The sequence below is a fragment of the Haliotis rubra genome, unplaced genomic scaffold, assembly GCF_003918875.1.
Source record: "Haliotis rubra isolate DU_JTF1 unplaced genomic scaffold, ASM391887v1 Scf95, whole genome shotgun sequence".
Classification (NCBI taxonomy): Eukaryota; Metazoa; Mollusca; class Gastropoda; order Lepetellida; family Haliotidae; genus Haliotis; species Haliotis rubra.
The window spans coordinates 1493596-1516542 of NW_025767690.1; the positions used below are offsets into that span (position 1 = coordinate 1493596).

General features: G+C 39.0%; 1 protein-coding gene across 1 annotated transcript; it reads left to right on the plus strand.

The window, feature by feature from the left end:
- Positions 1 to 2429: 2429 nt before the first annotated feature.
- Positions 2430 to 7625, plus strand: LOC124264885 (glycoprotein-N-acetylgalactosamine 3-beta-galactosyltransferase 1-like). The gene is made up of 3 exons (XM_046699663.1): positions 2430 to 3147; positions 4600 to 5258; positions 6780 to 7625. Exons 1-3 carry the CDS (start codon positions 2877 to 2879, stop codon positions 6951 to 6953), a joined length of 1104 nt encoding a protein of 367 aa, XP_046555619.1. The 5' UTR covers positions 2430 to 2876; the 3' UTR covers positions 6954 to 7625.
- The last annotated feature ends 15322 nt before the right edge of the window (positions 7626 to 22947 follow it).

The window sequence follows — 22947 nt, forward strand, 5'->3', positions numbered from 1 at the left end:
TTTGCTGTTGTGAGATTGTAATTGATCCACCATTGCTGCATTGCGTAAAACTCAATGCAAATCAATGATTCGCTTTCACGCTACGCTTTCAAATTCATGGCTCTGTTGCAACCACCCATCCACATAGGATCTCTCACTCACTCACTCACTCACTCACTCACTCAAGATTTAGACCAATGGTCTCAAATCAATCCATTACACAGTTTTGCCATACATTTTAAAATGTTTCAAACGTGTTCTTACCTGTCTGTCAAAGTTAGATAAAACGTCACCTTGATTCCATTCTAGTGTGTTTTTCTCATCGCTTAACTTATATCAAGGTGACGTCAAACGTTGACGCATGAACATACTGAGGATATTGTGTGCATCTGCACGATGTATTTATCATATGCCTCCTGGACATTCTATCTGAGAACATATTAGCTTATGAATAACCACATCTGTCCTAGACATCTACATCTATGCTGAAACGTATAAAGTATCTTGCCTAGATTGATACTCACAAACTTCCAAAGTACCAATGAAACAATACATCATTTATATTGTTTTTCATAAACCTAGAAATCATAGAATGCTAAAGTGGGACGCTGTATATCCTCCACATAACTCATACATGCATATGTTAAATGAACACACTTGTGTCATGTTTCCCCATTACCTGGTACCGCCCGTGTCATTTCAATATCACCTTGATCTCCGTTTCAGAATTTTTCAGTATTGTCATATTCATGGGATAAACTTGCCAGAAAAGTGAAGAGTATGATTCACGAACCAGTATCAAATAGCGATGATACCAGGTGCTCTCAGAAATGTTTTGTCCTGTTCCATTTAGAATGTACTCTTCGTAGAATGTCACATGTGGGTTGCCGAAGACCCGAGTAGCACAAACGGTACATCCCGTTTTAAGTTCCAATAATAAAAGGGGTGGTGGGGTAGCCTAGTGGTTAAAGCGTCCGCTCGTCACGCCGAAGACCCGGGTTCGATTCCCCACATGGGTACAATGTGTTAAGCCCATTTCTGGTGTGCTAAAAGCGGCGTAATCTAAACTCACTCACTCACTCACATGCGGGTAATCCACTATGCCGTATTGTGATGACATCACTGTTTCAAGTACGCATACATAAAAGGCGTTTCGGTATACGTTTTTCTTTACAAAGTGTTACCAAATATAACTCAAATTATCAAAATACAGCAAAACCCAAAATGAATGTGCACGTAGGGCAGTGCGTAATTAGGATCGGACATCACCCAACACCCCATTTGAGGAACAGTGTGGTTTCAGTATACAATATCGTGCACAGGCTCATGCAGCCAAAATACACATCTGACAGTCTAAACATTTAGAAACTATGCTAAATTAGTGTTGTAAGATATTAGGTTGTATTATTCACAATCAGCTGTGTGTGTGTGTATGTGTTCACAATTAGATGACACACTCATGGCCACCATCACAAACACATGCAACAGCAAGTCAAGTGTTCCCCTGAAAACACATCATAGGGCACAAGTCAACATGAGGCACTGCAGTCAGTCAAAGCATTCATGTTTCATATAGAGTAGTGAGTGAGTGAGTTTTGTTTTACGCCGCTTTAGCATTATTTCAGCAATTTCACGGCGGGGGACACCAGACATGGGCTTCACATATTGTACTCATCTGGGGAATCGAACTCGGGTCTTCGGCGTGACGAGCGAACGCTTTAACCACTAGGCTACCCGGCCGCCCCTTCAAAGATAGTAATCGTGAAGTGAAGTGAAGTATACCTTTTATTGTCTGTTAATTAATTCTCGATATGTGTCTTGAACAATCCCAAAGTATTATGGCCTATAACATTTATGACATTGTCAATCAACTACAACAGCTTGTCAACACCTTGCAAATTGTTTTGAAATGCCACACCTACTACTGTGTAAGCATATTTTTCCGGCTACCTGATTGGTCTAGCGGTGGTCACGTGACCGCCGACAGAAAAGCATATTGACTCCAACGCAGGTCCGACCAAAATATTTTGACGTAACTTTATTGGTTTGTATCGAAAATAAAATTAATTTTCTTGACTAAATGGACATGCTTTGGTTTCGGTCAATATTGCTTTTCGCGGGTCCATAAAAACAGGTATTGACCTCATCACCAGTCTGTAATTGTATAATTTACACGTTCAATATAGTGTATAGTTCAAAGCACGTTGTGCATTACACAGTTATCTTTTTTTAATATCATGGACTATGGACTCATCGATTTTTGTCAAATGAATTTGCGCCTGGCTTGACAGCAAGGTTTAACACAACTGATCATTATTTGTTATATGTTTGATAACTTTTTTGTGTGCAATAAAACGTGTCTGATTTCAACAGTGGCAGCTGCAGTTGCAAACAACGAAATGTTTCAGCATTTCAGTACGTTTATATAACCAACGCAAATATTCGTAAAATGTCTGTCTGTCTGTCTGTCTGTGTTACATTCTGAGACCCAGCCTAGCAAGAAGAGATGTGGTTACTCTTGTGCAGTTGCAATCATTTTGAAACGTGTCTTGTTTAGATGTCCTGATGGCAAAAGCCCTGCAAACTATGATCAGGGAAAATATCTCCGATAAATGTCATTTCAAATTTTGGACGTGCATAATTCTGTTTACATCTAGTAGGCTCTCAAAACTGTATCATCTCTGTCCAAATTTCCATTGCCTGATGTGTCAGTTAAACGGTCAGCCATAAATGTGAGAAACGCATAGTTGAAAGCCAGTATCGATAAATGCGGCTTCCACGAAGATCAGGTTTTAAAACGTTACACATAACCTTGAAGAGTGAAATATTTATAAGGCATATGTTGCAAAGGGATATTCAACTCAAATACGTGGATGTAAAAGCGCCATTGCTGGAAAATGGCTACGTCCGCTCCTGTCACAAAACTATCTGCAGCTGTGTTAGGTTTAACAGTAGGGTTTTCGTTGGCGTCCATTTTTGTTGTGTTCTTTACAATGGAACATTCCGACTTTCATTTCGTCTCGTCTATTATTAACTCTGAACATCCACAAGCTGTTCATTCAAGGGGGATGCACAATCTATCCAATGGCCTCAATGAAGGATTTCAGAAGTCGTTGGGACAATATTTGTCTGGAAATATCAAATTTGAGGACCTGCATCTCCATAAAGGTTAGTTCCAATTTGACATTATAGTATTCCATCCTATAGTTTGGCATGAAATGCATGTGGACCCGTTTTTTTGTAAATATCTCTTCATCCAATCACCCAATCGGTCTCAAACTGTGCAAGTGGATGTTTTTTCAGACAACCTAATCACACTGTAAATCACCGATTTTATGCATTTGTATTAAAGAATCTGTCTATGTAACTGTCAACAAAATAAACAGCAGAACGCAGATGGCTTGCAGAGGGAGAGAGCCAATGACCTGTAACAGCGGCAGTTTTGAAAGCGTACTAGATGTAAACAGAATTATGCACGTCCAAAAATTGAAATGACATTTTTCGAAGATATTTTCCCTGATCATAGTTTGCAGGGCTTTTGCCATCAGGACATCTAAACAAGACACGTTTCAAAATGATTGCAACTGTACAAGAGTAACCACATCTCTTACTCTTATAACATTCGCGTGTAACTACGTTAAATGAGTGAGTTTGGTTTATCTCTGCGATTAGCAATGGTCAAGGAATATTACGACGGGACACATCAAAATGGATCAATAATCTATTCATCTATCAAGTAATGTATTTTATACATTGAAGGGAAATAAATAACTCATTTTGGCCATTAAGATACTCGTTCCAATACCCCATGAATGTCTTACGATGATATGTAAAAAGGTTATTTGTCTATTGGATGTGGCATGTAATATGTGTAAGATAGGGTGGCACTAATATGTCTGGTATGCGAAGACGGCATTTCCTTTACTTAGTTATGACTACACTTAACATCACTTAGAGCAGATGACTGACTGACTGACTGAGTTTAGTTTTACGCCGCTTTTAGCAATATTCCAGCAATATCACGGCGGGGGGACACCAGAAATGGGCGTAACGCATTGTGCCCATGTGGGGAATCGAACCCGGGTCTTCGGCGTGACGAGCCAACGCTTTAACCACTAGGCTACCCCACCGCCCCTAGAGAAGATGAGATAACATATGGCAACAATAAGATCATGAAGGAGAACGAGACTAGGGCATTGCGACAGTAATGTCACTGCGATAAGCAAAACCAAGACATTCGTTGTCTTTGAACTCACAAATATGTTGGAGAAGTTGACAGCCAAGTTGTAATAAATTATGCAGACGTAACCGGTTTGATTTCTCAGACTGGCTGTGGGTGGATCCCATTTTTTGCTGTGCCTCGGGAATATCAATCTTCCACAATCACTGTGTGAAATTGTTTGGAGAAATAGCTCAAGGATGATTCCTACTACGCTACACAGTGCGACTCCCCTTTTAGCATGTCCCCATTTCTTCTTACCGACAACCCTTACTCACCCGCCCGCCCCAAACCAACCCATTCAAACACCCACCAACTTACTCTTCTTTAAATAGTCGCAATCTATCACAATCGCCGTGTGTAATTGTCTATCAAAGATAATTCCTTCTTTATGGGAACAGATAATGATGCCATATCCAAGGCTCTGTATCAAAAGGAGCGAGTACTGTGCTGGATTATGACGTCACCAAAGAACCTGGATGTTAAAGCACGTGTAGTTCGTGACACGTGGGCTAGGCGCTGCAACAAAGTCCTCTTCATGAGCTCTGTGACAGATCCAAAGTTCCCTATAATCGGATTAAACGTGTCGGAAGGGCGGGAGCATCTGACGGCCAAAACGATGCAGGCTTTCCGCTACATCTACGAAAACCACTTTGATGATGCTGACTGGTTCATGAAAGCTGACGATGACTCATATGTTATTTTAGAAAATCTCCGATACTTTCTGACGTCCCAAAACAAATCCGAACCTGTATTTTTTGGTCATCATTTCAAGACACTTGTCAAACAAGGGTACTACAGTGGCGGAGGAGGGTATGTGCTGAGTAAGGAGGCGTTGAGGAGATATGGGGAGAAGGGTCACGATCCCAAAGTGTGCAGGCCTGATGGTGCTGGAGAAGATGTAGAGTTCGGCAGATGTATGGAGAACCTGGGGGTAAGGACAGTCAACACAACAGACGCTCTCGGGAGGAGCAGATTCCACTGTTTTTGGCCTGAGAAGCATTTGGCGGGTACATACCCAGAGTGGTTTTACCAGTACGATGCAAATGGTGCTAAGAAGGTAAGTGAAACACAGTATGTTATGTATGTATCTCGATATAATCTGTGTTATCTCATCAGAATCAGAAATTTCACTTTTTAGGCGGTTGGTCAGGTGAAAATTCCAATCATCATCGGCAGTGGAAGCTTGTATCATACTGCTTTAAAGCATCTCAAACAAAAAGGAGTTTATGCTAGAGGTTTTAAATAAGTCAGATGTAGTGTAACCTGTTGTGAAATTTGGATACATCTGTATTAGACAAATCTGTGATTATTGTACTGTATATATACATTGCTTCTCGGAAATACAATGAAAATTGGAATAGTGGAATATACACTAAGTCTTAGAATACACAAGAATACAAAGATTTCATGGTTTTAAGGTTTCATAATCCTACACACATCATGGGATTTAACTCACATTTTTAAAAAAGAAGGGGGGTAATTGTATGCATCGCTGGGACAGCCTAGTTCATATCAACCAAAAGCATATTTTCAATGATAAAAAATGAACAAATCTTTAAACCTGAAAAGATTTAGCAATACATATTAGTCGTAATATTTTCAGATTTTCAATGACATAGTTCCACCTATATGAAACAATGTTACGATGTAAACATATATTCACCCTGTTTATAGGGTACAGAGTTGATGTCATAAGTCTTCACAAGGCTGTATGACAAAAGGGATGATTTCAACTTCCCAATAGTCAACTTTCCTTTTATGTCGAGCAATATTCCGACAACTCCAGCCGTTGGTGTTTACATTTCACAACTTTTGAGATGCAATCGAGCAAGCTCTTTTTACCAAGATTTCAAAGAGCCTCATACCACTCTTGCTCGGAAGTTGTTTGATCAAAGTTACAATTGCATCAAGCCTCAGTAACTCTTTCAAATAGTGTTATGGTTGACATGTGGATGTCATTTCCAAATCTGATGCTACAGTGCCAAAAAATATGTCCGACTCAATTCCCTATTTTGACTTATACCATACGTTCCCGAATTATTTCAGGTGAACAATTGACTAGACTTAGCATATGTTTATGACGGGTGACACCGTCCAGGCAGGATACGGGCACCTTTTCGCGGACACCTGGTATCATCATTATTTCATAGTGATTCATAAACACATGCTCTGTCATCGTATCGCATGTTGACAATCACGGGAATTGTCTGGTTCAGACCCGATTTGTTTACAAACAACATTAGGTATGGCACTGAGATTTCTTATGCATATGTGGAAAGCATTTTGTCGTTTTTGTTTAAATTTTTAGATTGTATCAGGTACTATTTCTGCAAAAGATTTTGGATATCCCGATGTTACCCAAATTTGGTCTGTCTGACAAAGATTTGATGCAGTCACCTATGAAATTGATTCTGCATTTAGCAGTGAATACTTATGTATTTGGAAAGTTTTTTGTCGCTTTTATTAACAACGAATCAAATTATGATAATTATAGACAGTTAGGTATAGAATGAAAGTCGACATGTAAATATTTATTAGCTTCATGTTAGGATCTCACAAATAAATTTATATATTTCAGGGTATAGACAGCATCTCTGACTACTCCATATCCTTCCACTACGTGCCCCCACAGACGATGTACGATCTGGAGTTTTACATCTACCACTTACGACCGTACGGCATTGTGTCCGGCACTCAGGAGCTTAACAGAAAAGAGAAGGTGAAACCTGGAACCAAGGAGATCAATCCATAAGAGAATTGACACAGAGGACGTCTTTCGTCTGATGTCTTGTTCGACAGAGAAGTTCCATCCATTATTTGGTTCTGTTCGTATTTTTCCAAATGCCTTAAACAGTATTAATACTATTGATCATGTATATAGCTTTTATGATGATATAACAAATCGATATGATAACGTAAAGGCACTATGAAACAATTATACGTACCTATATACACTTGTCAGGTACCTATATTCACTAGTCAGAAGTATGTTAAGTACCTATATCATTTCATCAGTATGATGTAAAGGTATGTTACATACTACTGACAAGTGTATATAGGTACTTTACATACCACTGACAAGTGTATATAGGTACTTTACATACATCTGACAAGGGTATATAGGTACACTACACTCTACTGACAAGTGTCTTTGAACACCAAAATGCATGTGTTATGTGGGAGAAGTTGAAAGCCAAGTTGTATTAAATTATGTGGACGTAACTGGTTTGATTTCTCAGGTTGGTACTGTGTGAACCCCATATTTGCCGTCACTCAGGAGTGGTGACATGCTCTTTTGCCCCCAACCACACACCCCACTCACTCACTCACTCGTCTTTGGAAAGTTGAAATGCATACATCTACTACTGTCGCGGTATGAAATTGTTTGGTGATATATACTAAAGGAAAAAGGGACTGTACATAACATAAAATTGTATAAAATACAAGTTATTTGAAAAGACATTTGAAAATAACCCTAAATAACGTGTACCAAAGCACTTTGAATGAAATTTGTTGTCCCGTATCGCGCATGGCACAATGACCTTATTCACTTTTGGCATGCTTTTTGACGCCTGAAGTTCACACACCTGATACTGGAAATTGAAGAACGGTTGGTTATTCTGTAGTCTCTGAATGTTGTGCGTACGTCATACCACGGCTTACAGAATATCAGTTTCTCCGCTCCGGGGTCCTGCTGGAATGGCCCAAGATGAAGTTGGCAAAGGTTTTGGTGTCCATCGAAACACGCGCTCTCATCTCTACGGAGACGTATTCAACGTAATGGGGACACGAGAGATTTGCCTCGGACCGGCCGTCCTCGCGTAATGTCACGTCATCAAGACAACCACATTCGGCTGTTCAATCTAAGGAATCGATTCCAGACTGCCAGTTTGACTGCTCGGACCATTCCTGGCTTAAGTCCAATCAGTAACCGACTGTGGGAGCACACGATCCGGCCCGGCAGCCTCAGTACGCCTAATTTAGCTCCAGCGCCAATGACAGGAACGTCTTGCCTGGTGCAGTTGCATCTACGGTACAGGAGGCAAGATTGGTATGGTGTTTTGTTCACTGACGAGTCGAGATTTCATCTGGACAGCTCAGATGACAGGGCAATGTGAACGGTATGCTGACGCGTGCGTTGCTCAACGTCGACAGTTTGGAATGGAAGCGTTAAGGTATGGGTAAACATCACATCTCAAGGCCCCTATGTAGGTCAACGTAATACTCATCATTGTGTAGCAGTGTTATTTATTGTGTAACAATGTAATACATTGTACATGTGGATAGTCAGTGAGGGACACTGGTGTGCTAAATTAAGACGTGCTATATTTACACATAGTTTTGGAAGGCACTACATAGTACTACACTTTCCACTAAACATTTATTCCGACACAGGGAATCTGGAGTCTATTGTTTTTGTATATTATTGGGGTTAACTCTTGCCTCTCTCCCTCATCTTACATTATATCTCAAGCTACAAGAAGACCAGTATTGTGTGGTATGTTGTTTTGAGAACTTTTCCTTTTCAACCAGAGAATGATCTTGCGTGTGCCGTAAAATACGACTGACCAACGTGTTGATGGTCATCATATTCTTTATTCATCAATAAAGACAACATCCGGTAAAGCACGGAAAAGCAAACTATCTCATCGCAGTTAAAGACATCTTCAATCGCGGGCAGTAAAAAAACAATCATGCGTCAGTGTGTTAATTTTTGTCAAAATTACTGTTTTCATTCACACGACAATTAATTTATAATAGAAGTGACACGTGTCACTCACCAATTTACCATACTCCTTTTATCAGGCAACATCAATGAGCTTAATGCCGATGGTAATCCGCTGTGTCACCAAACTATCTGCGCTAGGTTTAACTTTAGTGACCACCCTTAAATGAGTTTGCTGCACATATAGGATATTTTATTTATCTGATTACCATTACACAATGGCTTCAATGCAACATATATAGTTTGCAACTCTCACCTGCTAAATATCAGACCGAATCACTTCGTAGGTATGGCGGCAGGATAGATTCTATTATATATTAATAATATTCCAACAAGCCTCTAGGTTGATTGGAGTTAAGTATTCCAGACATGCCAAGGATTCATACCGCCAGGCCACTATGACAGGTAATAGGCCAAGTCAGACTGTAATAAGTAATATTTCAAAATGTGAATGGATGACACATTTCAAGACAGTTTTTTCTAATGATGCTGTTTTCGTTCAATTATCGTCCCTATACATAAAAAGGGGCTCAAGACAATCCAGATAATTATAGAGGAATATCTTTAATGAGTGTTATTGGGAAAATATTTACAACTGTTTTAAACAACAGAATCTCAAACTGGTCAAATCTAAGAAACTTAATTCCTGAATGTCAGGCGGCTTTTAGAAAAGATTATTCAACTACTGACCATATCTTTACACTATATGCAATAATACAAAAGTGTCTATCGCGTAATAAACACAAACTTTATGTAGCATTTGTTGACTTTAAGAAAGCTTTTGACTCTGTGGATCGTTGTAAATTATGGCACTGCTTACGAAAGTCTGGTTTACAAGGGAAAATGTATTCTATTTTAAAATCTATGTACTTGAATATTAAATCATGTGTTCGTTGTGGTGATGATGTCACCGATTTTTTTCGACTGTCCCATGGGAGTTCGGCAAGGGTGTATTTTAAGCCCTGTATTGTTTTCCTTCTTTATAAGCGAACTGTATTATGATATTTCCAATGCAGGTAAACATGGTGTGCAAATGTTTCCAGATATGATTGAAATTTTTATCCTCCTTTTTGCCGATGATGTAATTTTAGTGTCAGATACTATCGTCGGTCTACAAAACCAACTGAATATTTTGGAACGTTATACAAATGAATGGAAATTATTTGTTAATTTTGAAAAAACAAACATAGTTATCTTTAGAAGAGGTGGGCCTGTCGCCTCTAAAGAAAAATGGTTTTTGAGTGGCAAAAACGTATCTATTGTTAATCAGTATACCTATCTCGGACTATTGTTTTCCCATACCATGAACTTTAAAAAGAGTGTTATAGACCTGAAATCACGTGCTAAGAAGGCTCTTATTAATGTTATGTCAGTTTCCCAGAATTTTGGAATTTTAACCCCGAAAATATATTTTAAATTGTTTGATGCACAAATCCAACCGATTATGCTTTATGGGTCTGAAATTTGGGGATTTCAACGTCATGAATGTCTAGAGAAACTACACCTTTTAGCATGTAAAAGATTTTTAAATGTAGCGCGAGCAGCACCAACTTGTATGGTTTATGGAGAATGTGGTAGATATCCGATATATATAAATTCACAAATCAGATGTTTAAAATATTGGTTAAAGATCCTTGGAATGCACGAACAAAGAATCCCCAAACTAGCTTATAACATGCTTGTACATTTAGATGATAGGGGTAAGACAACATGGGCGTCTCATATTAGAACTCTTTTATTTTCTCATGGCTTTGGATTTGTGTGGCTAAATCAAACAGTTGGTAATATTAATCTATTTCTTAAGCAATTTCGAGAACAATCTGTTAGCATGTATTATCAAGAATGGCATTCCTGTCTAGACAATAGTTCAAGATACCAGTTGTATAGATCACATAAGAGCTTAATTCAACCAGAACTATATCTATCTGTATTGACATCTAGAAATATCAGACGCACACTTGTCAATTTTCGATTGGGCTTGTTAGACTTATCAGTAAATAAGGGCAGACGATTTTCAATAGAGAGACGTTTAAGGATATGTCCATTATGTAACTCGGCTATAGAAGATGAAATTCACTTCGCTTTTGTATGCCCACATTATGCTGATTTAAGAAAAAAAATATCCCAAATAATTACCTGTTAAAATATCCTTCATCTGCCTTTGCTTCCATTCTATCCTCCAAAAATGAAAATGTAATACGTAATCTTGCGCTTTATGTAAAACATGCTGTTTTCCTTAGAAGCAATATCTTATCTGAACTGTAATTTCTTTGTGAAATGTCTGTAACATGTGCTGTATATATACTTGTATTACTTGTATATGGGCCGGAGGCCTTAAGTACAATAAATATCTTTGACTTTGACTTGTCCCCGCCGTGATGTTGCTGGAATATTGCTAAAAGCGGCATAAAACCAAACTCAGTCAGTCAGTCAGTGTTGATAAAGAAGTATCACCTCTTTGTGACCAATGCAGTGATAAGACGCCTGAAACAGTTCAACACTACCATTTGGATTGTCCCCGTTATATTAACATCAGACAAAATCTTAGAAAAGCGATACACTCTCCCTTGCTGCAATGTTGGACCCCAACAACCTATACGGTTCAATCCACAGGGTTATATTAGAGTACGTTAATGCATAAGGCAAATATGAGACAACCTAAGCATATGTCATCCATTAGTTAGTTAGTTGGTGAATGGTGTTACTACCCAAAATAAATAGAAACGGGGTATCAAGGGAAATATGTATGGAAGGCTGAATTAAAAAAGCAAGGAAAAATATGAAATAAGTAAAGAGTAATAGAAATTTGGAATTTAATATAGATGTAGTATAATAAATTGTTATTGTTTGAGAACAGAAACTTGTTAGTGTGTTTAAAACCAAAAACATATTTATTAAGTGAATAATGATGAACATATAACAGGTTATAAATGATGTTAAAAAAAGAAAGATGAGTTACAAAAATGAGTTGAAAAGTGAAAAGAACATTTATACATATTTCTAACATATTTTAAAATGATAATAAGGGGAATTATTTAATCATTGTTTGTGTTGCTAGATGGTTTGGTATAGTTTTGTATGAATGATATATTTAATGAGTGGTTTAGTTAATTTGGGGTTTGTTAGAATGTGCTTGAGATCAGAAGAGTTAGCATTGTTGAGGTAGAGACCAGATCTAATAAATAACATATGCAGAAATATACTATACCACCAAAATAAAAATAATCAAATACATTTTATCTGGGTTCCGTCACATATCGGTGTCCATGGCAACGAAATGGCAGACCAAGCTGCCAAACTTGGACTCCACTCAAAAAACAAAGTAAAAGTACCTTACTCCAAAACAGACCTAACAAACAAAGTTAACAATGTAATAATAATTGAATTCAATTATAACAGGCAAAAAATAGGAAAACATTATCTACTCTACCAAATTCAACAAACACTAAATACAAAATGTAAAAAATATCACCACACACGCCGAATTGATGTTGCCATAACCAGACTAAGATTAGAAGATTGCAATCTTAATCACTATCTACACAAAATCAATCCTCATCCAAACGGAAAATGTATCACTTGCCAAATTCCTGAAACAAAGCCCACACTATCTTTTACTGCTCAAAATATAATGAACAAAGAACCCCATTTACCAATGCTTTAAAACAGTACCTCAACAATGCTAACTCTTCTGATCCCAAGCACGTTCTAACAAACCCCAAATTAATTAAACCACTCACTAAATGTCTCATTCAAACAAAATTATACCAAACAATATAGCAACAAAAACAATAATACCACTTTTACCATTTTAAACACTGTAATAAATATGTATATATGTTCTTTTAACTTTTCAAAAGTGTTCTCTTAGTTTATCAACTTCATTTTTTAACCTTTTATACATTTATCATTATTCACATAATAAATATCTTTTTAAACATGGGATGGTTAAACAAAATACAATAACAATAACAATAACCACTTACTACACTACATCTATACTAAATTCCAAATCTCTATTAATCTTTATTTATTTCATATGTTTTACCTTTTTAATTCGGCCTCCCATTCAAATTTCCCTTAATACTCAGTTTTTGTTGTTGTTGTTTTGTTTGTTTTTGGGGGTCGTTTTTCTTGGCGGTAGTACTATACCACCACTCTTTCAAAATTTCTATTTTTTGTTCCCCATCATTTCTTAATGAGTGTACTACCCCGTCGCCGAATTACCTTAGTTGTGCGTGCGACGTTAAACAAAGCAAATAACAACCTAAATATCACTTTGTAGTGTTACAAAATCTCACATACAAAGATAACTGGTCCGTTTAAGTAAAACTCTTTTCCCTCTCCATTCCCACCAAGTGTTTAAAGTGTTTAACTGCCAACGAGAATGTAAATTTTCTCAAATTCTGATTGTCAAAGACAAACGATGCGAAAGCATCCATCAATATTCCGATCATATTATGCCAAATGTGACAAGTCATCTTTTGTGATATCAGCAAGGCCTTCGATCGTGTTTGGCACGCAGGGATGGTATCAAAACGTGAATCCATAGGAATAACTGGAAAACTATTGCTTTGGTTTGAAAATTAACTTAGTTATAGAAAACAGTGAGTGTTATTAATGGCCACAAATCAAGTCCAAAATCTGTATTAGCTGGGGTTCCTCAAGGCTCTGTCTTGGGGTCACTATTATTTCTCGTCTATATAAACGATTTAACAAATGGAATAATAAGTAACGTTAAACTCATCGCTGATGATACTTCCCTATATCTAGCAATTGAAGATCCGTTTCAGACTCAGACATTGCTTAATAATGGCCTAGAACGAATTTCAGACTGGGTTAGCAAGTGGCAGGATAATTTCAGTCCTGAAAAGACTGAAACTATGTTACTCTCCAGTAAGACTGAAACTATGTTACTCTCCAGTAAGACTGAAACTATGTTACTCTCCAGTAAGACTGAAACTATGTTACTCTCCAGTAAGACTGAAACTATGTTACTCTCCAGTAAGGCTGAAACTATGTTACTCTCCAGTAAGACTGAAACTATGTTACTCTCCAGTAAGACTGAAACTATGTTACTTGAAACTATGTTACTCTCCAGTAAGACTGAAACTATGTTACTCTCCAGTAAGACTGAAACTATGTTACTCTCCAGTAAGACTGAAACTATGTTACTCTCCAGTAAGACTGAAACTATGTTACTCTCCAGTAAGACTGAAACTATGTTACTCTCCAGTAAGACTGAAACTATGTTACTCTCCAGTAAGACTGAAACTATGTTACTCTCAGTAAGACTGAAACTATGTTACTCTCCAGTAAGACTGAAACTATGTTACTCTCCAGTAAGACTGAAACTATGTTACTCTCCAGTAAGGCTGAAACTATGTTACTCTCCAGTAAGGCTAATGCAACTAACACTTAACAATACTACGATTTCTGAAGTTTGTGAACATAAACACCTTGGTATGATTTTACAAGATGATGGAAAATGGCAGAAACGTATTGATTATATACTAGTCAAAACAAGTCCACTAATACATTGTCTGAGAAGTTTGAAATACAGGCTGAACAGAATACCGCTTGAAACTATGTATAAATCCTTTATTTTGACTAGTGATACCATCTGGGATAACTGTACCAAGGAGTAGGCTCATCTGATAGAGAAGCTACATTTAGATGCCCTCAAGACTAGTTCAGGTGCAGTGAGAGGCACAAGTCACGAAAAACTCTGTGCTGAGACAAGATATAGCTCCTTAGTCGAAAGGCGCCCCTATCATAAATTATGTGTGTTTTACAAAATGGTAAATGGGTTGATCCCACAATATCTCTCAATATGGGTACCACCAAATGTTTCAAATCAAAGCAGCTATAATTTGCGAAACTCCGATAATCTTCAATGCAGGGTGTATGTCTTACTTTAATCATTTTTTCTCCCATCTACTGTTAAGGCATGGAATTCGCTAGACATAAATATTAGAAATGTTGAGTCATTATTACAATTTAAGAAATGTATATCTTGTGACGAGACATTTAATAATTATACATCGTATGGTCCTAGGCGAGGTCAAATTCTTCTCTGCCGTTCGCGCCTGGGCTGCGATGATCTTAACTCCCACTTGTTTGATAGATGTTTATCATACAGCTGAACTTGCCCCTGTGGAAACACTCGAGACGATCTTTTCCATTATTTCCTTCAGTGTCCTCTATATATATGGCTGATTTAGATTTAACAAATAGTTTACATGCTATTCTAAACGACAATTAATCTTTGTCTCAGTATGAAAACGAATTGATGATAATAAAATCGGTCTATAATTTCTTGAATGATACCAGCCGTTTTCCATAAAGTGTGATACCATATGCTGTACTTAGTTTGAAATTATTTATTTCCCCATATGTATTTACGAATTCTTTCTTTACTAGTCTATGTTTAGGAGAAGCATTTACACAGGCTGATGCAGCCTGTTTGCCGATCGTTTTTCCTTTTGTAACTTATTAATGTGTAATGTATATTACGTGCCTTTCGGGAAATAAAATACTGTTTAAACCATATATGACGAAAACATGTTATGATTGCATTTGTCTTGACAATAGTCAGCTGTTGCAACTGGCAGCCAGCTCTTTGTCAAGAATAGCGCAACTCAATATATGGTAAGGACTTCCTTTCAAAATCATTTAAGAAGGGAAGAAATAAGCTAAGCTTCCGTCTGCCAAGATTGAATAAAAGGAAGGGCAGTATTGTCACAAAGTTGAAATACGTATCGGCAACAGAAAATTGACATATCTGAAACGATTAAACGACTCATTATCTTGACACCATATGTTGTTTTCGAAGCATGTTTATACTATATACTATAATGGCAGTGGTTGCTGTATGCACCTGGTGCAATGATACCATGGAATTGTACTAAAATTGATCCTTTTGCCTCGGTATGTAATAACTTAGTGGCGAGATGGCCAGGCAGTACGCATGACAGCCACGTGCTCAGGAAGAGTAATGCGCAGCAACACGAACGAACTTGCAGTAATACACTTTTGGGGCCAGCAATTCCTTGTGCCTCCTTGTGGCCTGGCCTGGTAACTATTCCCTCGTGAATTTCTGATCAAACAAATGCGAATCGTCAAAACAGAAAATGCAGGGAGCAAGGAATCGTAGAAAATGAAAGTGAGACCTAACAATTATGATAACAGGGATTCATATGACAGTCAGGACCAATGATTTGTAATATGTTGGGATTGAGTAAAAGAGCTTGCTTTGAGCAACGTGATTGTTTAAATAACTTCGATCTGAGACTTTATTCATAGGCTTTTAGGTAGATATAACTCTATTCTATAGATATAAATACAAGTCAGGGTACATGTGTGAGATTTAAGTTGATTTGACGGCCGGGCCAAGTCGGACCGATCAAGGCGTTAGTGATCACACCGATCAGAGCGTGAGAGTTCGCAGATCTAAATCGTGGTGATCGCAGGAGATCTCCATGATCGTGAGGCATCTTGAATTGATAATCGTGGCAAAATATTAAACATGTTTAGCTATCGTTTCAGAACGTAGTACTGCGTAGTAGAATGTGGGGATCGGAACAAATCGTATAAGATCTTGTGAAAGCGTGAAAAAGCGCAATGGAGCATGTCAGTATGATCGTAAAACATCGTAATAACGAGTATGAGATGTTAGTTCCCATTGTCCCACGATTCTACCAAGACCTATTGCGATTCTATAAAGATCGATTACGATCTATTACGACTTTATTATGATATCCTGCTTTGTGTTACGTTGTACACAATCTATCTCGATCTAATACGATTCAATGCATCTCTATGAACCTTTTAACACGTTGTACTACGAATAACGTCCACGATCTATCATGCTCCCTTCTTAGCTTTGTCTAAACAGAAGGGAACAAAAGGCAGCAGATCATTATGAACGTCTCAAAACGTACGAAATCGCAACAGATCGTATACTTAAATCATGATGGTCGTAAAATGTCGCTACAGATAGTTAATTATTCGCAACAGATCTTCATTAACCCTTATCCCACCAAGCTTTCTCCATATCCATTACCAGATACACAGCATCTGCACAAGGAGAAATATATACATGACGGGTATTTGGGTTTATACAATAGAAGAGGTTGATGTGTGTTGACATGAGGCTTGTTGTGATAAGAAATGATTGAAGCCAGTAGACAAAGGATGGGTTATTCTTGATTAGTTGATCGTAAGATGTACGTATGTAATAACGTTGATCTCTGTTGATTGTCGGGTTGAGCCGTTTGATGTTGATTGCCTCTAAGAGTTCTCTTATCCCATGGCCTACCTATGGGATCACATCTCTCCCCCATTACAGCGAGATCTACATGACAGAACTCGAAGACAAGGCCCTCCTCACCTCACCCGTCACATCAATATGCTGTTTCCGGAAAGCAGACGACACAGAAAGACCCCACAGCCTTGCTTCCACGAGACCATAAAACCCTCCTGTAAGAACTTAGGGACAAAACGAGATAGGTCCGACTCTACACAAGCAGCTCACAGTTCCCCATCCTAGACCACCCTACGCACGAGCCACCATCAAGGTCTACAAAGACCCCATCAAAGCCCGTCTCCTAGTCTGTTCACGAAACACGGTCCATTACAATACCACCAAGCATCTCGACTGCCTTCTCGACCCTCTAGGTAAATTAGCTAAATCCTTCATCTCGGACTCCAACGAATTCTGCAACAAGATCAGCACCATCACCCAGCCAGGCAAAATAATCAGTTATGATGTGGTTGATTTATTCACCAATGTACCAAGAGACGAAGGCCTAGCCATCATAGAAGAAAAGTTGAAGACATCCGCGCTAAACCTAAACATCCATCTCACAGTAGAAAGCATCATCCGCCTCATCCATTCCTGTATAAGTTCAACATACTTCACCCGGTCTGATAAAATCTACCAACAAACCCATGGTCTACCTATGGGATCACCTCTCTCCCCCATCATCACCAAGATCTACATGATAGAACGCGAAGACAAGACCCTCCTCACCTTACCCGCCACACCATTATGCTGGTTCCGGAAAGAAGACGACACTTTTGTCATAATCAACCCCACCGATGATCCCATCTGCCTTCTCAAACACCTTAATGCCCAACATCCACGCATGAAATTCGACGGCCAAGTAGATAAAGACAACAACAAACTCCAAACAACTGTCTACAGGAAACCACACAGACCACTATCTTCACTTCTGCAATAATCACCCACTGCAAGTCAAGAGAGGTATAACCGCCACCCTAGCCAGAAGAGCAAAGAACATCAGCTCCACAACCCAAGGCCTTGAAGTCGAGTTAGAACACCTTCGCCATGTCTTCATAAACCTTAATCAGTACCCAGCTAATCTAGTCAACAGAACCATCAAGACCACCCTCAATCCAAAAGATAAACCACCACGTCAACAATCATCCCCGTTCATCACCAGTATACCATATGTCGATACAACCAGCCACCATATCCGCACATAGATGCTGTGTTCCAGAGAGGAACATCAATTCAGCATATCCTAAAAGCCAACCGTTAACCAGCTACAAGCAACAAAGAAGACCCTTCAGGCGTTGTCTACTACATTCAATGCAAATGTGGAGACTCGTACATGTAAACCCAAATATCCTTCATGTATATAATTCTCCTTGTGCATATGTTGTGTATCATTTGCTTGATAACGGTGTTAGGATCTACACAGAAACGTCGCATCCACTGCAGTAAAGAATTTGTCTATTCATAAAAAGTGTTCCTCTTCTCAAACTTGCTCGACGATTCATCTTTGACTTGCAGTTACTATGCAATGTTTTCATAAGAAAGCTTTATCAAGGGTGTTGACTGGACGCTGAGCGGGGTGACCGGGCCTCAGAGGCCCGGCAAAGCAGTTAATGCAATAATATTTGCTTTTTAAAATTAATGGTAATTATTTCAAAATAATTAAACTGAAATTTTTCTCTGCAATCAGTATTGTAATTTTCAGGAATACATTGAACACTGAACTTTATATAAAGAAATGAAGTTTTGGCATACCATCAAAGTGCACTTCGGGCCTCAAATGACCCACTTGGTGGGATAAGGGTTAAAGTGTAACTGATCGGATATCCGATCGTAATTATGCTTAGCAGAGCGTATGAAATCGTAAAAGAGCGTCAAGAGCGGGGAAAATATACAAAATGTTCCACGATCATCAAAAAGTTACTGAGCAATCAAGAATTTTTTTGACTGTAACATCCTGATCTAGATCTTGGACCAAGAACTATCCCTTTCACTACATTTAGTCTTGTGCTAGTTGACCCTACACACCAGTACCCCCAAGTATGGAGAAGATTGAGGCGCGCAGTGTAATAAGTTCTTGCACTTGAAGGGCTGCACTGCACAACAAATTCACGATGAGATGAAACCTGTTTATGGTGATGATAGCCCATCCTATGATACTGTTGTGAGATGGAAAAGGAATTTCCAAACCAGTCACATGTCCCCACAGATGACCCAAGAAGTGGACGCCCCTCACTTGCTGATGATATGGACACCGTGAACAAAGTCGAGGCGCTGGTTCAGGAAGATCGCCGTGTAACAATACAAATGATTATGCATGAGACCCATTTGAGTTACGGCAGCGCGTAGAACATCATCAGTAACCAACTGCACGGGTCCAAAGTGTCAGCACGCTGGGTACCTCGCTTACTGACTCTTTTTCAAAGACAAACTCGACGGGACATGTCACAACAGGCGTTGCAGCTTCTGGAGCAGGATGAAGAGGATTTCTTTAGACGTCTTGTAACCATGCACAAATGCTGGGTCTATTTGTATGATCCTGAGACAAAAGAGATGAGCAAAGAGTGGAAACATGCAACGTCACAAGCTCCGAAAAAGGCCAAGATTCAAAATTCTGCAGGGAAGGTCATGGTGTCTGTTTTTGGGGGACTGTCGTGGAGTTATTCTTACAGATTATCAGGCAAAGGGTCAGACCATCACCGGAGCTTACTACTGCAACCTTCTGAGCAAGTTACGAGATGCCATCAAACAAAAACGCCGCGGTATGATCACCAAAGGTGTACGCCTGTTAGCTGACAATGCACCAGCCCACACCTGTCAAGCAGCTGCTGTGGAGGCACGACGCTGTGGCTTCGAAATATTACTACATCCACCCTATTCTTCTGAACTCGCACCAAGTGACTTCTTCTTGTTCCCAGGGATGAAAAACCCACTTCGTGTACGTCGTTTTGACGACACGAATGACGTCATTCAAGAGGTGGAGGGTTGGTTTCTCTGAGATCAGGGGTCTTCTATTCAGGCGGTCTGCGCAAGGTCAAGAACGATGGCAGAAATGTCTATATCTAGATGGTGACTATGTAAAGAAGTCATAAGGACAAGAAAACAAAATAAAGTTTCTACCCTTAATATGTCTTGGTGAAAACTGGAACTTTTTGATATCCCCTCGTACTACGATATTTGGTTCGTGTCGGATCAGCATAATCGTGGCCTTGTGCAAACGCAGCATGAACACTTTTGATTGAGGCCATGTTGGTAATGGAGAGGGAAAAATCCGGCAGTGTTTAAAACTCACACAATTCCAAGCCAGACAGCCGGACTGGTAACTTAAAAAAAATTGCCAGTCCGGATACAAACAATGAACTGAAATGACACGTGATGTGATTGGTTATCGTAACATGAACTGTCCAATCATAAGTAGTTTAACATAATTTTCATAATACCTCAAACACCTCAAACTGACGACAAGATATAATGTCTGATATTATGAAATATTTAATGCTAGGGGTAAATATATCTACCAGACCACCAGACAGGCTTCTTTTCAAATTTGACAGTCCGAGATGAAAACAAACCGTTCCGCGCGGGCGGTCAGGCAGGCGGGAATTTTAAACGCTGGAAAAGGGCTTCACAGTAATGGACAAGTCATCTTTACATGTGGCATTTCCTGACATTACAGAATGACATTCTGGTAGATGTAATACTAATATACGGATTTAAACACAATTCAAGATACATGTGTGAGGTTTAAGTTGCTTTTGACAGCCTGGGCCAAGCCGGACCGAACACTGTTGATACATCAACTAAGTTGATATAGAAAAGAGTGGTTCATTTTGAGCAAAGTGTTTGTTTCAAAGAATGTAGGAAAGAAAGTCACAGGAAAGAAGGTCACAGATAAAAAGTCACGGATAAAAAAACACAGGAAAAAAAGTCACAATACATAGAGGATATTATATGAGTGCCCATGTCATACTATGTTTACGACACGAGTGCCTAAATATTGGTATTTCCCGAGCGAGAGCGAGGGATATACCGATATTTAGGCACGAGTGTCGTAAACATAGTATGATATGGGCACTCATATAATATTCTGTTTATTACCGAAACAGTGAGAAAGCATCGGAATCCCCCACCGTCTGAGATTGTGCAAAGGTTCAAGTTTCACACACGCCGTAGGAAATCCGCCGAGTAAGTGAGTGAGTACGTGGCAGAACTTAGGAAATTGTCTGAATTCTGTAATTTTGGAACTTATTTAGAGGATATGTTGAGAGATAGACTTGTTTGTGGCATAAATGATGAAAGAATTCAGAGACGTTTGTTAGCAGAAGATTCCTTGAAATTTGAAAAGAGCATGGGAATTGGCACGAGCAACAGAATCTACAGCTACGAATACAGCAGATTTACAACTTCCTTCTGGGAATCCTACATCTTCTATTCACCATGTAAATCACCATATTCAGCTGGGTGGACATAGGATCTAGAGGGGAAGAGGAAACTATTCAAGTAATAACCATAATGGAGACTGTTTTCGCTGTGGAGGTAAACATTCATCATCTGTTTGTTTTTACAAAGATTCAGAGTGCTACATTTGTCATCAAGTTGGACATATTGCTCAGAAATGTAGAAACAGAAATCATGGGAAGCCACGTACTCCCACTAATCATCGTCCAAGTAGAGGTCGAGGTCCACATCAAGGCAGCCGAGGCAGTCGTGGTTCACAGTCGCAGAGAGGCAATAGAACAAATTTTCTTGCTGGGATGGAGAGTTCTGAGGAACAAAATATGGATTTAGCACATATGGATCTATACAGTGAGAGTGTTCAAGAGGACGTTTGATACAATATGTTTATTTTAGAGGTAGAAAGAAGTGACCCCTATGTAATAAAACTGACAGTGAATGGACAACCACAAGAGTTCGAACTGGACACAGGAGCTGCGGTTTCTGTAGTGGATGAATCAACATTCAACTATTTGAATGGCAATAAGGACACAACTCTCAGACACACCTTGAGTTTCTTTCCGATCACCGCTTCAAATACTACGCAATAAGACTCTATGGAGTGCTATTTAGGTTGATATAATACTAATCTATGGATTTAAAATGAATTCAAGATACGTGTTTGAGGTTTAAGTTGTTTTTGACGGCCCGGGCCAAACCGTACCGATCAGGCACTTTGACTGAGGCTATATTGGGAATTGGCAGGGAAAACGGCTTCACTTTAACGGACCAGTCATCATTATATGTAGCATTTTGTAACTTTTGAGAGCCCGGGCCAAGCCGGATATAGCAACTATGTTAAGAAAATAGAAAAGAGGACTTCGCTTTGAGCAAAGTGCTTGCTTTAAATACTACGCAATAAGACTCTATGAAGTGCTATTTAGATAGATAGAATACCATTTGCCTTCATGTGTAACTCTAGTAAATTAGCAAAGCTGTAACAGCTTTAACTTATGTTACTTATATTAAACATGTCACATTTGCCCACTGATGGTCGGACAGGCGGGAGTTAGATAAGTAGTGGGAATAAGTAGTGATCAGGCAACCAGGGGACGTTCATACATAGACTTTGTAAAATGTGATTCTATTCGACCACAAATTGTTGCGATTTACGGGGGGGGGGGGAAGGGAGAAGTGCCAAAAACTCGGGCCGATCCGGGCCGAAGGATAGTACTAAAAATGGATTGCAGAATATTAAAACGAAACCTTGTAATGTATTGATTG